General features: G+C 49.3%; 1 protein-coding gene across 2 annotated transcripts in view; it reads left to right on the plus strand.

The window, feature by feature from the left end:
* The window catches only part of SEPTIN8 (septin 8), a 32,845-nt gene continuing 19,172 nt past the window's right edge, over positions 1–13,673 (plus strand). For both annotated transcript variants that reach the window (XM_063413267.1, XM_063413268.1), the window contains exon 1: positions 1–158. In XM_063413267.1, the coding sequence (XP_063269337.1) occupies positions 129–158 (30 nt within the window). In that variant the 5' untranslated portion in view covers positions 1–128. The remainder of the gene's footprint in view (positions 159–13,673) is intronic.

Below are 13,673 nucleotides of genomic sequence, written 5' to 3' on the forward strand. Positions count from 1 at the left end.
GCGGGCGGCGCCTGCGGCGGGCGGAGGGAGTTTCCAGGAAGGGGCCATATTGGATCCATTCAGCCGCAGCCACTCGCGGCGGGCAGCGACAGCAGCGCTGCTGCCGCCGGAGCGCACCAGCCCCGGCCATGGCCGCCACCGACCTGGAGCGCTTCTCGGTGAGCACCGCCCCGCTCGCGTACGCGCCTCTCCTCCACCGCGCAACTCGGCGTCTCTCTGTCGCTCGGATGGGGGGAATAACCCAGCGGGCGGTGGGTCCGGGGCACCGCGGGGGACCCGCGGGGAGGGAGCGCGGCGCTGCCGGTGCCCGCGGCGGGTGCGGGAAAAGTCCTTGCGGGAAGGTCCTGCCCGCGCCGTGGGCGGAGGGAACGGCGGCTGAAGGGCTCCGGGGCCTCGCAGCCGCCGCTGGTGCTGGCACCGGCACGGCCACGCTCGGGGACTGCTGCCCACGCCCGGGATGCTGATAAAGGTGTCCGGGTCCGTGTGTCCGCAGGCATGCATCACCCCGCCGAGACAGGCGGCAGGAAATGGGGTCAGACCTTCCCAAACAGCGATTGTTTACATAGCGCTGGTATCCAAACACTCTGCAGTAGTAACCTAGCGGTGTGTATATAATACAGCGAAAGGCACTCTGATTTAAACACGGGCAAAGCAAACCCTTGAGGCTGGCTGCTCTCTGAGCCAATGTATGTGGAATGCTGTACAGCAAATATGGAGCGTGACCTGTGCACTGCCGCTTCTCTGCAGCTCACATGTTGTATAACTGCTATCGGAAGTCAATCTGCCTAAAATCTGCCGGCCCGAAACTATTCTTTGCCTCCAGCTTGAATTTTGTGTTGCTGTTGGAAGGCTGTTCTCGTTAAATAGCTTGGTGTTGTGTCTTGAACGCTCTCAGGGCTGAAAATGTTTTTACCGCATTAAATAGCATAGCTCTCCAAAGTCGAACTAGTCTGGTGTGATATTACTAAATAAATGGGAACAGCAGTGGTGGCTGTCTGAATTATAGGCATGGTGTTGGAGCAGAAATGAGTCTCTGCTACTGTTTTCTCTGTAAGCTACTTTTTGCCAAGGATCTCAAACCCTGCTTCATTTCTTTGAATCCTGGCCCAAAACTTTCCATCTCAGGAATGACTTTTCAAGACTGTAACTTACTTAAAACCTGCATAAATGAAAATTGAATTTGGGCTCATATGTAAGAGAGCTGATGTTTCTAGGCTCTAGGAGGTGTAGATTAAGGTAAGGACAGTGGTGGAGAATGAAAACACCAAGACTCTCACTGCAATTCTTTCTGCATTTGTGTCATATAAAAATACTCTTAATGTTAATTTGGTGTGCCTGCTGCTGTCTGTGTTGGTTTTCATAGGTGTTACAGGAACTTAAAATACTGCGTAGTTTTGGAGAAAATTAAATTAATTTGCTTTTTTGGTGTGGGTGCTTGAATGTTTGGTGTACTTACATCAATACTCTGTCACTTTTATTTTTAAAAAAAGGAAAGAGGAAAAAACCTCCTGAGGGCGCTTGGCTCTCATTTGGGCTCCAGAGGGAAATGGCTGGGCTCCAGTGTGGCTTGAGTGCCCAGCTCCATTAGGAAGAAATCTGCTTGCTCTATGCAGGGAGCAGGGATGGGTTTATAGGGAGTTGCAGGCATGGTAGGTCTGGTGATCTCAGTTTGCCTTTTGCCTGGAACTGTGACTGTGGCAGAGGAGGGTGGGAGAGCAACATCTCATTTCCATTTGATGTGGGGCAGGTGTCTGTCCCAGGGCCATTTCCTTCACCCCTAGTTTGCATCTCAGCTGCTGTTCCTCCAGCAGTATCATGGAAACCTCATGATTCAGGTGTTCTGAGCTGTTCTTCCTGCAGAGCTTACAGGTTTCTTGTTGCCATTTTATATTACTGTACCTTAGCTTCCTGAGCATGAAGTCCATGTGGGAGTAGCTTGTCACTGCCAAGCAAAGGTGATGATAAATTCATTTATTTTTACCAGCTGTTTGTATTTGCAGTAGGAAGTAATGCTGAAAAAGCCTCTGAAGTAGGGTTTTGATGCACAATGGGTCGTGATTGGTGAAGCTATTTATAAATGTCTAGCTGACACTGATATCCTGGAATGTAGTGATCCTTAGGTTTGGATAATGTGTTTTGAAAACTCCCCAGATGCACGCTTCCCTTGTACAGTCCTCTGTCTCCAGCACAATAAGGTTCCTTCAAGTGCTGCTGTTGGAAATGACCAACAAAAACAGATGAAAGGAAGCTCGCCCATGGAAAGCTGCCTCTGAGGCAGCAGGATCACACCAGTGGTGCTCAACACCACCTTTGTTTTTGTGGCTGTAGTGTTGTGAGAGAGATTTGCTTCAACCCTTGGAGACTGAAGTTTTCTGCTCATCTGCTCTGGTAACCATGGCTGTGTTCAGGGCTTGGGCTGCAGGCATTGTTTCTGGAGACCCAGAGCTGCTCACCAGCAGGGTGGAAGGAAAACTGATAAAGTTTGGTTCACTGATTAAATACTTTTATTTTGTCATTAAAGCTCAGAGCTTCTCCATTGCCTGTGCTGGCCAGTGCTGAGTTAGCACATGTGGTGACTGTGCTGGAGCATACACTAGCAGTATTAGCAGGGATGCTGAGTGGGAGACAGCCCAACCACCCTGTGAAAGTGGAAGCCAGAAGGTGCTTGAAATGCAGCAGGGAAATGCAGGAAGCTCTGAAGGAGCTTGGAAAAACTGGAAGGGAGAAAAAGTGACAGGGAAGCAAGTGGAAATGCATAGCAGAATAAATGGGATGAGGTGTGAGACTGAGACTGTAAGACTTCTGCTTTCCCAAATCTGTTGCTTTCTCTGTTTTTAAATAAGACCCACTGACCTCAGAAAATGCTGTTACTCAACTGTCTGCAGTAACCCACAGCCTGACATGGTGGTGCAAAGGCAGTGGGCTCCAAACAGAGCAGTTCTGTGAGAAGAAGCTGGTGTCCTCAGTCCCAAGGCTGGGCTCAGATGAGTTTAATGTGAAAAGCTGACTTTTGGCTGATCGCTCTGTGTGGACACTGCAGCTGCCTGCATGGGCAGGGATGTGTGAACATTGATGCCCGGGGCAGAGAGCACTGGAGCCATGTGCATGGCAGCATGTGAGCTGTGGTTGGGGACAGCTGTCTGTGTGAAATCCTGAGAATTCCCTTCATGTAAGGGAGTGACAGCTAGGCTGGCACTGGCAGCTTTACAATAAATTAATGTCCCTTAGAAGGTCTTGCAGAAAAAACACCACTTTGTACAGAGGAAAGCTGAAGAGGATCTTCTTTGCTGGAGATAGATGGTGGGATTTGCTTTGTCTCAGCGAGTTGCTGAGCTTAGGGAGGATCTGGCAAGTTTGTCAGCTGTGTGTGAGCTCTACCTGTTTACACACCACTGCCTTCTTGTCACCTGCTCCAGGCTCTGTGGGAGGAGAAGAACCTTTAGAGGGTGTCCTGCCATAACTGCCTACATTGTGATAAACTTAATGTGTTGCTGCTGCTTTCTGTAAGCTCAGGGTTCACTTAATGACTGCACAGCCTAAACCCACAGATGCCTTAGTCTGTGAAAGATGGGCTTGAGGAGTGAGCTGAGAACAGCTCTGTGTTTCATGGCCAAAAGTCTTATCACTGCAGGTCCTAAGCACAGGCTTTCACTTTCTTCTAAACGAACTCCTAAGGAAAACCTTTCCATGGCTCAATTCCAGTGGAAAACGAGGCTGATTTGAATTCAGACATTCTCTCTGCTCTCTTTTTCACCCAGGCAGCTGGCACCATTTGGAAGTTCCAGAATTAAATCTCCTTGTCTCTTTCTGCTATTCAGTTATTTTACCTTTTGCCTAGAAAAACTCAAATGGTCCCCCATGCAGTGTGGAGCACAAGTGACAGATTTTTCTCCAAGCTGGTAGCAGGCACCAGAAAGCCAACCCAGCAGGAGCAGCCCTTTCCCACCCTGTGCTGGCCAGCTCTTCTGCCTGTAACTTATGCTTTTTTGGGATGGAACGATGCAGAAAATGGCCTTCCGCTGGAGGGGACAAATTGGTGGTTGCATCTCCGAGCCCTGTGATCTGTCCCTGGAATTTTGCTTGTCCTCACACAGGGAGCCAGCTCTGACTGCCTCAACCACAGAATCAATTAACTCAACCACAGCCCATGGCAGTTAAACACTTATTTTCAATGTATGCACTGGGTACAAACGTTGCCCAGATTAAGATTTTTTTAGTGTTTTTTTTTCCTCTTCCCTGCTCTGGTGGTGTCACTGCTGGTGAATCCCGAGTGTCTCTTCCTCCTGCAGCAGAGATGCAACACGTTATTCTGCATGAGAGCTCCAGAGCTGCTCCGAACCACTCCTATCTGCAGTGAGTGCTGAGGCAGTGGGTGGAAGGACGTGAGCTGGCAGAGGCTGAGGCCATGTGTGCCCTCAGCATCGGCAAAACAAATGAGAGCCTGAAGAATAACTCCCTTTCAGGAGGGCGGCACGGTGTCAGGGCTTGTCGTCTGTGCTGTGGTGGCAGCTGTCAGCCAGTCCCCAGCGTTGCTGGAAGGCCAGAAGCTCCCTAAATATTATCTTCTGTGGCAGAATACCAGTGCTGTCTCCAGCTGCGGGGAGAGGCACAGCCCTGTCTCTGAGTGCCCCCGCTGTCCCCAGTCCTGTCATCTCAAGGCACCACTGTGCAAGCCCAGGGCCACATCACTGGGCTGTTTTTCTGTCTGCAGGAGTGATAGTCACGCTCATCTTCCCTTCCCGTGCTCCTTTGGCTCGGAGCTTGGGAGGGGGAGAAACTGGCATGATGCTGAATTGGCTTTTCCTGGGTTGTGCAATTGAGAGAAGGAATTTGGGAGGCGATGGGACTGAGGAAACAGGGCGTGGGCATGCTGCACACTTCACCCCACCTGTGTAGGGTGAGGGCACGTTTGTGAGTTTAGTTTTGATTTTTCAGAATGTTTTGAACGCACTTCAGGCTGTGGATGGGAGAAGCTGCCCTGTTTGTTTCAGATGCCCTGTTGGTGCAGCCTTTGGAAATAACATTGTCCCATCCCGTACTTGTTTTGTTGAGGTGGGCCTTGTGTTTATGCAGAATCTGCTTGTTTCTCCTCTTCCCCACATCTGTGTAGCAGCAGTGAGCTCTGGGTTTATACCTGAAGCTTTGCATTTGTATTCATGTATCATTAAAGTGTCAGACAGCCAAGAGAGCCCACCTCTTCTCCCAGAGCAGCCCAAGTGAGGAAAAAATACCCTGAAAGTGCTGTTTGTCCTCAGTCCCAGCCATGTGCTTCCCTTCCAGAGCCTCTTCTCTGGCACAAGCAGCCATGCGCACCTCCAGCTTGTGACACTGGGATGCAGAAGGTAAACCCAGACAGGGAATCAGCATCCTTCCAGTGGGGTGATGGGAGACTTGCAGAGAGGAGTGGTGTCAGTGAGAACCACAGGATTCTTGGATCCAGCCCTAATCGCCACTCTCGGCTTGTGGCTGACCAGGTCAGGGCTGCGAAGGCGCCACTTTTAGATGTTCAGATTCCTTTGTGAAACCAAGAAGTGTCCATCTCCCACACGCATGACATTCCAGAGATGTCAGACAGCTGGAGCAAGGTTCCCATGGAGCGCCCTGTCCCGCGGCTCTTGCCCTCTCTGGCTGCACTGCCTCCCAAGCAGACTGTCACAGGGGCTGTGGAGCCAGAGAGCCTGGGCTGCATTGCCATCCAAGGGTTGGGGCTCTCCCATCCTCACCATCGCATGAGGTGCTGTGCTGAGTCTGCATTTTGTGTGCAAGGAAACCTGTGGGGAGGGAATGCATCAAGTCCTCCACAGGCAACCAGCGGTTCTGGCTGTAACAGAGGCACAGCCCTCGGCTTCTGCTGGGCTGAGTTCATGTCTGCCCGCTGTACAGGCATGCCTTCAGCTGTGGCTGCTGTGGAGCATGTTCCCAGAGCTTGTGGTGATGCTGGAAAATGGAACCTTCTCGTGTCTGCCAGGATCTCCCCTGCAATCCTCAGGTCTGTTGCTGAGAGAGGAGATGTCCCCACTGTGTTGCACAGAGTGTGCATTCCTGGGGTGCCCGGAGTGTGGGGGCACCGGGGGCAGGAGGGCACTGCCAGGTCTCTGGTGCACACCCTGCTCACAGCAGCCTTCCATCCTGAGCCACACTGATCCTGGCTTTCAGCTCTGCCTCAGGAACACGCTGCCTGAGGAGGGCTGGCAGCAATGTTCTTCCCTTTTTCTGCAGTGAAGGTGCTTCCAGCTCATATTCCTAAATATAGATTTATTCTGTATTTTCATAAAGAACAAATAGCCCTTTCAGCTTATCTTTTTGCTAAGTGTATTTTTCAAAGAGAGGGTATTTTTTTGTTCCTTTTGTTCCTTTTTTTCCATTGCCTTGATTCTGCAGATTAAAGGTACTCTGTACTAATACACTTGGAGGCTTTCTGGAGGCATGTGTTAATAGGATACATAGCAGTCAGCTTATTAGTATGATGACTCTGGTTTACTCCTCAGAGGAGCTGAGTTCCTGTGGTATATTGTGGGATATTCTCTCTTTAATGTCTTCCAGGCATTATTACAAGAAGATGTGGTCAGTAGCTGGAAGATCTGTTTGTGGAGATACTGTGGGGTGGTTTCATAAGGCAAACTGGGAAAAAGCATACAGTAGTGGCCAAAAGCTCTTGGATTCCCATTATATCTCTGTTCCCTTCTCTAAAAATATACTGGATAATAGTATTTATTGTAATTGGGCAATAAATTCTGGAAATGTATGTGGGAATTAGCCATGTTTATTTTAAGTGGTAACTAAAGCAAATAACCTCGGTGACTGCTATCCAGCATGGCTTGTTTGGAGTGATGGGGATCCAGATCCTTTTTCCCCTCTTTAATACTTCTTTTAAACTGCTCCTAACCTTTTTCATTCCAGTCCCCAAGGGTAGGCTCCCAGTTTATCTCCTGGCTTTGTCCCACAGGCAGTTGTGTTTGCCAAGTGTCTCCTCTTCCTCATGGAAGGATGCTGGGAAACCAAAGAGATTCCTGAGCTTAGAGCAGCTGAGTGTGAGCTGGGAATGCATCGCTGCCTCGGCTGAACTTGGGGAAAGTCTGTACTAGATAAAGGGCTAAGATTAGGCTCTGGACAGGGTTAATTGGCAAGTCCATTAAATGAAAAGCCTCAGCAGCTTCTGAATAAATAATTTTAAAAAGGAACTGACTAGGGCAGTGTTGGGTGGCATTGTTTGTCTGTATTTCAGGATCTTATTTTTCAGTCTGTTTAAAAAGTTTTATTTGTGTTTTGGACTTTGCTTGGTTTTGAATAGCTTCTGGGGGATGGAATTTTCAGGCTGCCGAGAAGCTGAACTTTCTCATCCTTTAAGGTCATTCTGGAGGAAATGTCTTTCATTTTTGGTTCCATAGCTTTCATTATTTTAACCAACTTTCCTTATTCTCAAAGGCAGTTTTCATGTTTGCAGAACACTGTATACATAATGCCTGGTAAATCCTGCTTTGCTCCCGTGTAAACTCTCATCCAGGACTTGTGATAGAGACAAAATGCCCATTTAATCCTCTCTTGATTAAGAAAGACCTCACAATTAATTAATTAGGCTTTATAAATGTTATAGGGAAATCACTAAATAACAGCTTAAGAAAAGAAGCATGTGGGAATTTTGCTTGTAGTGTAAAAAAGAGAGGAATTTAAGCCAGAAACAGTCAGTTTGTTTGCAGAAAATTAAAATTGATGTTGAATTCACAGGTTGTGAATGGATCATCTTGTATGTGTGGTATAAGAAGATGAGGAGCTTTACTCTCCCTTGGGACTTGGCTGTGAGCATCAGCAAAAACTGATGTTTTAAGCCTGTGCCATTTGATTCTGCAGATGTGTGTAGGATTTTTATTTTGTGCTCTGCGGTTTGTTGTGGTTTTTCGAAGGAGGAAAGACTGCTGGGGCTGAGGTGCAGCTGAAGGCGATGCCCTGGGTTCAGCTGTGTGCTCACAAGTGTTACAGGGAGCAGGCTGCTGCAGAAGGGGACACGTGGAGTGTGCATGTCCCTGCTCCTGGCTGGCAGCTGGGAGTGCCCTGCGTCCGGCTGCTTGCTGGGATACACGAGGTGTGCCCAGGAACCCGGAGCCTTTTGGCACCTTGGATACAGGAAAGCAATTAAGGAGTTTGCCTAAGGAGTTCCTCCCTTCAAAGGAGCTTGGCTTTCTCTCTTAACTCCCTGTCCACCTGCTTGTGGGAGGAGGCTGCAGTGTGTGTTCAGCACTGGGTTTTGCTGGTGTGCAGCAGAGCCTTTGCCTCCCCGAGACTGCCCTGGGGCACATGGCACATTGTGAAATGCTGGCACTGGCCCAGTGATTTTTTAAAATATTTGTTTTCCCTTGGTGCTGAGCATTGCACTTCACACTGGTCACTCGCTGGTCTTAAAGTTTGTGAAGAGCTCTTAAAAATGGAGGCAAGGCAAGAACCTCAGTTCTTGAGCCTTCTTGCTTCTGTGATATAAAGTGGCTCTAATTTATACTTGGCATGTCTTGGTGGTGACTCCATATGTGGTTTCTTCAGTGATGTTTTTGCCTGCCTGCAGTGCAGCTGGGAGCCAGGAGGGATATGAATAAAGGCTTGAGTGTCTGGGAAAATTCTTGGCATTCTTAGAAGAGTGGTTTAGGGGAGGGAGGGGGGGCTGGGAATTGTGTTGGTTTAGTGTAAGGTTTTTTGGGGGGACTCCAGTGTAGGCTGGAAGCTCATTGTGAGCATGCAGCAACTGGAGATGGCTGGCTGGCACAGCGTCCCACGCACTGGCTTAGATGTGACTGTGCTCCTGTGTACTGAGTGCTGGAAAACAGGAGGAAGAGAAGGCACTTGGGGCTCTGCCCTGCCACTGCTGGAGGGAAGAGCAGTGTTAGGCATCACCATGTTACCTTCTACAGCTCTTTAGGGTTGCTACAACAGGGAAAAACAACAGTTGCCCCTCCCTGCACAGGCACAGAAGGCTCACGGTCTCAGATGCATCCTGGTAACCATGTACCACCACCAGGGTGGGCAGGAGGCAGCAGAGAAGATGAAGCTCTTCATCTTCTATTGTTGGTACTGTAAAACAAGTGGTAAATCAGCAGAAACTTCACACCTGTGGGCTTGTTTTTAATTCCTTTCTTCTTTCCCCAGCCTGTTATTAAGTGCTCCACGATGAGGATCTGAAATTTTAAGCCCATGCTTAACTGAACTGGGTGTGTGCTTGCACTTTGCAAATCTCCTTGAGATTAGGTGCCATTTAGATGTGATGATTTTAGCCTAGGAGGTGCTGAGAGCTCCACTGGCCAGCCCCAGCTGAGTGTGGTTCATTTTGTCTCCAGTGCCAAAGGCACTCACAAGGTCATGCCTACTCCACCCCTGTTGAGCCCTTTGTTAAGACTTACTATGCTCAGAATCCTCTCACTGTCAAATCTGGTCTCATTACCTCTCTTGGACCATCTCCTTCTGCTTAATAGGCTGCAAAGTGCACTCTCATTCACTGATACTATTATACATCTAATAGTCATTAGCCTGAGAGTACAAGACAGGTAATATTTTTGTGTGTGTTAGTGAGTATTTTGAATGTTGCTCACACCACAGAGGTGTTTTTCCTACGTGAGGTGTGGTGTTGCTGTTAATTGCCCCTCAGCTCTGAGCTAGGCAAAAGAGATATTTTCTCATGGAAACATGAGTCTGTACTCACTGCTGTCACTTCGCAAATGTCAAGTGGCATTTATTGAGCCAGCATTCAGAGATGGAGAGATTCTCCAGAGAGAGGTAATTTGTCAAATTTTTCTGCATCGATCCAGAAGCTGAGCCAAGCCCCAGGGAGTGCCTGCTTGGACAAAGGAGCTGAATTTGGCTTCTGACACTGTTTGCCCAAAGGTCTCTAGGCAAGTACTCAACTGCTCCATGACTCAGTGTACTTGTGAAATGATGATAACTGCAAGTGCCTTTGTGAGGAATCTTGCAGCGTTGGGCAAGATTTGGGGAGGTTGTGGGGTTGGGCTAGGGACCTACCTGTGCTGGCCCCTGAAGCAGCCCCTCTGTTCCGTGGTTTGTGGAGCTGCTGCCCAAAGTGCCCAGCCTGAGAGGGGCCAGGCTGTGCCTGTGGCTGGCTCTGCCTGCCAGCACACACGAGCCTGTACCTGGGACCAGCTTGCTCTGCTGGGGCTGGATAAACAGCCAAATATCACTCAGTCCTTTCTCTGCTCACATGCAGAATGGGACTCCCTGCATCAGGATGGAATGATTTCCTGGTTCCATGTCTTTCCATGCAGGAGACAAGGGAACAGCATCCTACAAACCCCCCTAGTGCGTGTATTAATCTTTGTGTTGCACACACTGTTGTGGATTGTGGACAGGGCATCAAGAGGGTGAAGTCATTGTTTTGTGGCCAGCAGCAGTCCCCAGCTGTGCTGGGTGCAGGGCCAGCCCCTTGAGCAGCCCCAGCTCTGCAGCAGCAGCGTGGCTGTGCCTGGCAGCCTTTGGGGAGCCTTCCCTGCTCCTCCTCCTGCTGCTCTCCTGGTCAGTCTGGTCAGGAACCTGCAGCCTGCTAGCACTGGGTTTTCTTTGTTTTGATTTGACTGTAAATGAGGGGAGAGGATCTGTGTGTGCCTGGCACTCCATGTGCACGTGTTCCCTGCAGGGCAAAGCAGTGCTCCCCTGGAATCACCAGTGCCACAGACCTGCTGCAGGGCACAGTGTGACACAAATAATGCCTGGACACAGGCTGCAAAGCACTGGAGCATTTGTCATGGTGTAAGGTCAGGGTGACATCCAGGATCGAGGAATTTAGAAACAGAAGTGCCTCAATAGTGGGAATTGAAGTGCTGTGGAAAAGTGCCATGCAGATGTTGTGTTGTTGCCTCTTTGTATTTTCTAAGTGTATGTGTGTAAAATGTAAATGGGAAAGCCCTGGGAAGAGGAGGATCTGAAATACAGCTGCCTAGTGAGCTCTTGGAAGACACAAGCTTCTCCCTGTGTGGGGCTGGCATGTGGAGAGCTGCAGCCTGGCCACTCATCCTGGGCTGTGGTACAGAGGTACTGGAGGGAGCCCTTGGGAGCAGCAGACACCTTTGGGTTGAAGGTCACTGCTCAAGTGTAAGCCCTATTCATGTAGCAGAAAGGAGAGAAAACTTAATTTCCTTCCTTCTTTCCCTGTAGGTCTTTGCTCTTTGGCCTTGGAAAATGTCAGCTGTTCATCTTTCTCACTGATGTTTTTTGGGCTGTAGAAATGGGAAAGGGCAGCTCAGATAAGTTCTGTGCTATCCCTCAGGGTATACGTCCAAGAGTCATCACTGTTTATCAGCTAAACCATGTGACTTTTTTGTTTTCCCTCTTGGTTTTATTCACCAATTGCTTGTACGCTGATGAAGCAGGGCCCAGGGCTTGCATTACAAGTCCCATCATGCCAGGTTCTTAAAAATAAGTATCACAATTTGTGATTGTGGCACTCAATTATGCTTTTGTTTACCCATCTGCTTTCACCTGCATCATTCAGGAAAAAAAGCCCAAGGGTTGTCTCAAGCAGGAAACACAAGCATATGTCACTAAGGAGAATTTTGTGGTGGGATTAATTGAAAGATGATACTTCTAGAGATACTTGTTTTTTTAACCAACTGATATCAGAATGATCTTCTCTATACAAGGTCCACTCTGTTTATAGTGCTCCTGGTGAAAGCAAAGGAAGCAGGGGCAGCACATCTAAAAGCACTAAGCTGCTCTGTTCTGCACCAGGAGCCCCAGCTAGGAACACTCTGCAGCTGAGGGGCAGCTGAACATAGAGCTGGTCCCACTGCTGACATTCCCCTGGGTTGTGCAGGCAGTGGTAAAACCACTTTTCTTGGAACAAGCTGCTGAAAAATGTAATGACGCAGAGTGAAACTGATGCTAATTTGGAGGTGAAGCATGAAGAGAAACTGTGATCGGGTTTTATATTTTGAAGAATCATAGGCACGCAGTTTGAAGCTGAAGCCTGTGCACTGCCCACAGGTTTCTTTAATCACTGTCTACGAAGAAGAGCTTAATTAGTATGTGATGCTGTGTTGGCCGGCCCTCTTATGGGGATCCGGATTTGGCCTCTCTGATTGTGTTTCTCTGCTGCCTTTTCTTGTCTGACTTGCAGTAAAGGGCCAAATAACATATCATCTGCAGTGGATGTGGTCTGTGGCCAGCTGCCCATGGCCACACTGCTGCACCTTCCTGCCAGCCCTGCGGTCCTGCCGCAGGGCACAGCCTTGGCAACCCTGCTGGGGATGGGCTCGGAAGCCAGTGTGGGTTTGAAGCACAGGTTTTGGTTCCCTGGCAGCTCTGTGCTGCTGTGGCCACAGGGATGGGCTGGTGTGTGCATCCCAAATGCATCCTCAGCCTCCAGCAGGGTGTGTCTGGGAGCTGTGGTGCCTGGTGCATTACAGTGCATTTGAAGCACTAAGGTTGGAGGTTTCATTTCAGTTCTTCTGGTGCTCAGCTAAATGTGTCCATCTGTGCTACCAAGGATGTGTCTGTCGTTCCACTGCACGCTAAGGAAGGGGTTCTGTGATGTTGCAGTTAAGTCAGAGCTAAAGATTGATGTCCCTCTGGGATGGCTGCTGTTCCTGTGGCCATGCCCCCAGATGCCATTTCTGTGCCTGTTGCCTGGACAGAACATTTGTGAAAACATTTAAAAGACTTAGGATTTGAAAATACATAAATTCTGCTCTGCTCTTATGATGAATCTTTCATTTCCTACAAAATTCCAGATTCAAAGTATGATTTATCCCTTGGCTCTTTGCTTCAAGCCTGAAGGTCAGCTCAAGGGTCAGAAATCTTTGAAGTTCAAAGACTGCAAGTAAAACCGTGGTAGCTGCCCCATCATAGAATGTTATTAATGACCCAAGAAGGGATGTTCAGGGCTGCAGTTGCTATTTGAGGTGGGAGTTCCCACCTGGAGCCATTGCAGACTCTTAATTATCATGTTGTAATGATGAAATGGGCTTCAAGAAAGGTTGGCTGCCCCGTGGTTATTTGCAGCCCAGGATGGGGTCCTGCCAGGTGAGAAGCAGCAGAGTTCTCTACAGGCCATGAGCTGGAGGACCTGGTTCACACTGAGTGCTGTGGAGGGCAGGGGTGTTGCAGGGACCAGTGCAACTGGAAAGGGCAGGGCTGTGTTCCTGCCTGGTTCTTGCAGTGGCTGATCCCACCTGGCTCTGCCATATGACCTGCCCAGCTCCTGTCCTGAAAGGCAGTCTCATTGCTGCTACAAGGTATGGAGAAAGTTCTCCTGAAATCCTTAGTTTTTGTTTAAACAAACAAAAACACAGTCACACACACACACACACACACACACACACACACCCTATTGCTGCATTACTGCTGCCCTCATTTATTGCAGCATTTGTGTTCTGGATTGATTATTTATGCTGAGTGTGGCAGGCTGGCCGCTTCTGCTGGAAGCAGTTCTATTTGGGGTGTGACCTTGTGTTCACTAGCAGGTGAGCTGTTTCAAGCTGTCCTTGAGCCACCCTGGCCTGTGGCAGCGAGGCAGAGGGGCTGCTCCTCCGGGGCTGCTCCTCCGGGGCTGCTCCTCCGGGGCTGCTCCTCCGGGGCTGCTCCTCCGGGGCTGCTCGTCAGGGTGTGGGCAGGCTCCTCTGCAGCACAGGTCCACACACCAAACTCCACAAGTGAGCAGTGGTGGTTGTATTCACAAGGCTGTC

This window comes from Prinia subflava, chromosome 16 (genome assembly GCF_021018805.1).
Source record: "Prinia subflava isolate CZ2003 ecotype Zambia chromosome 16, Cam_Psub_1.2, whole genome shotgun sequence".
Classification (NCBI taxonomy): Eukaryota; Metazoa; Chordata; class Aves; order Passeriformes; family Cisticolidae; genus Prinia; species Prinia subflava.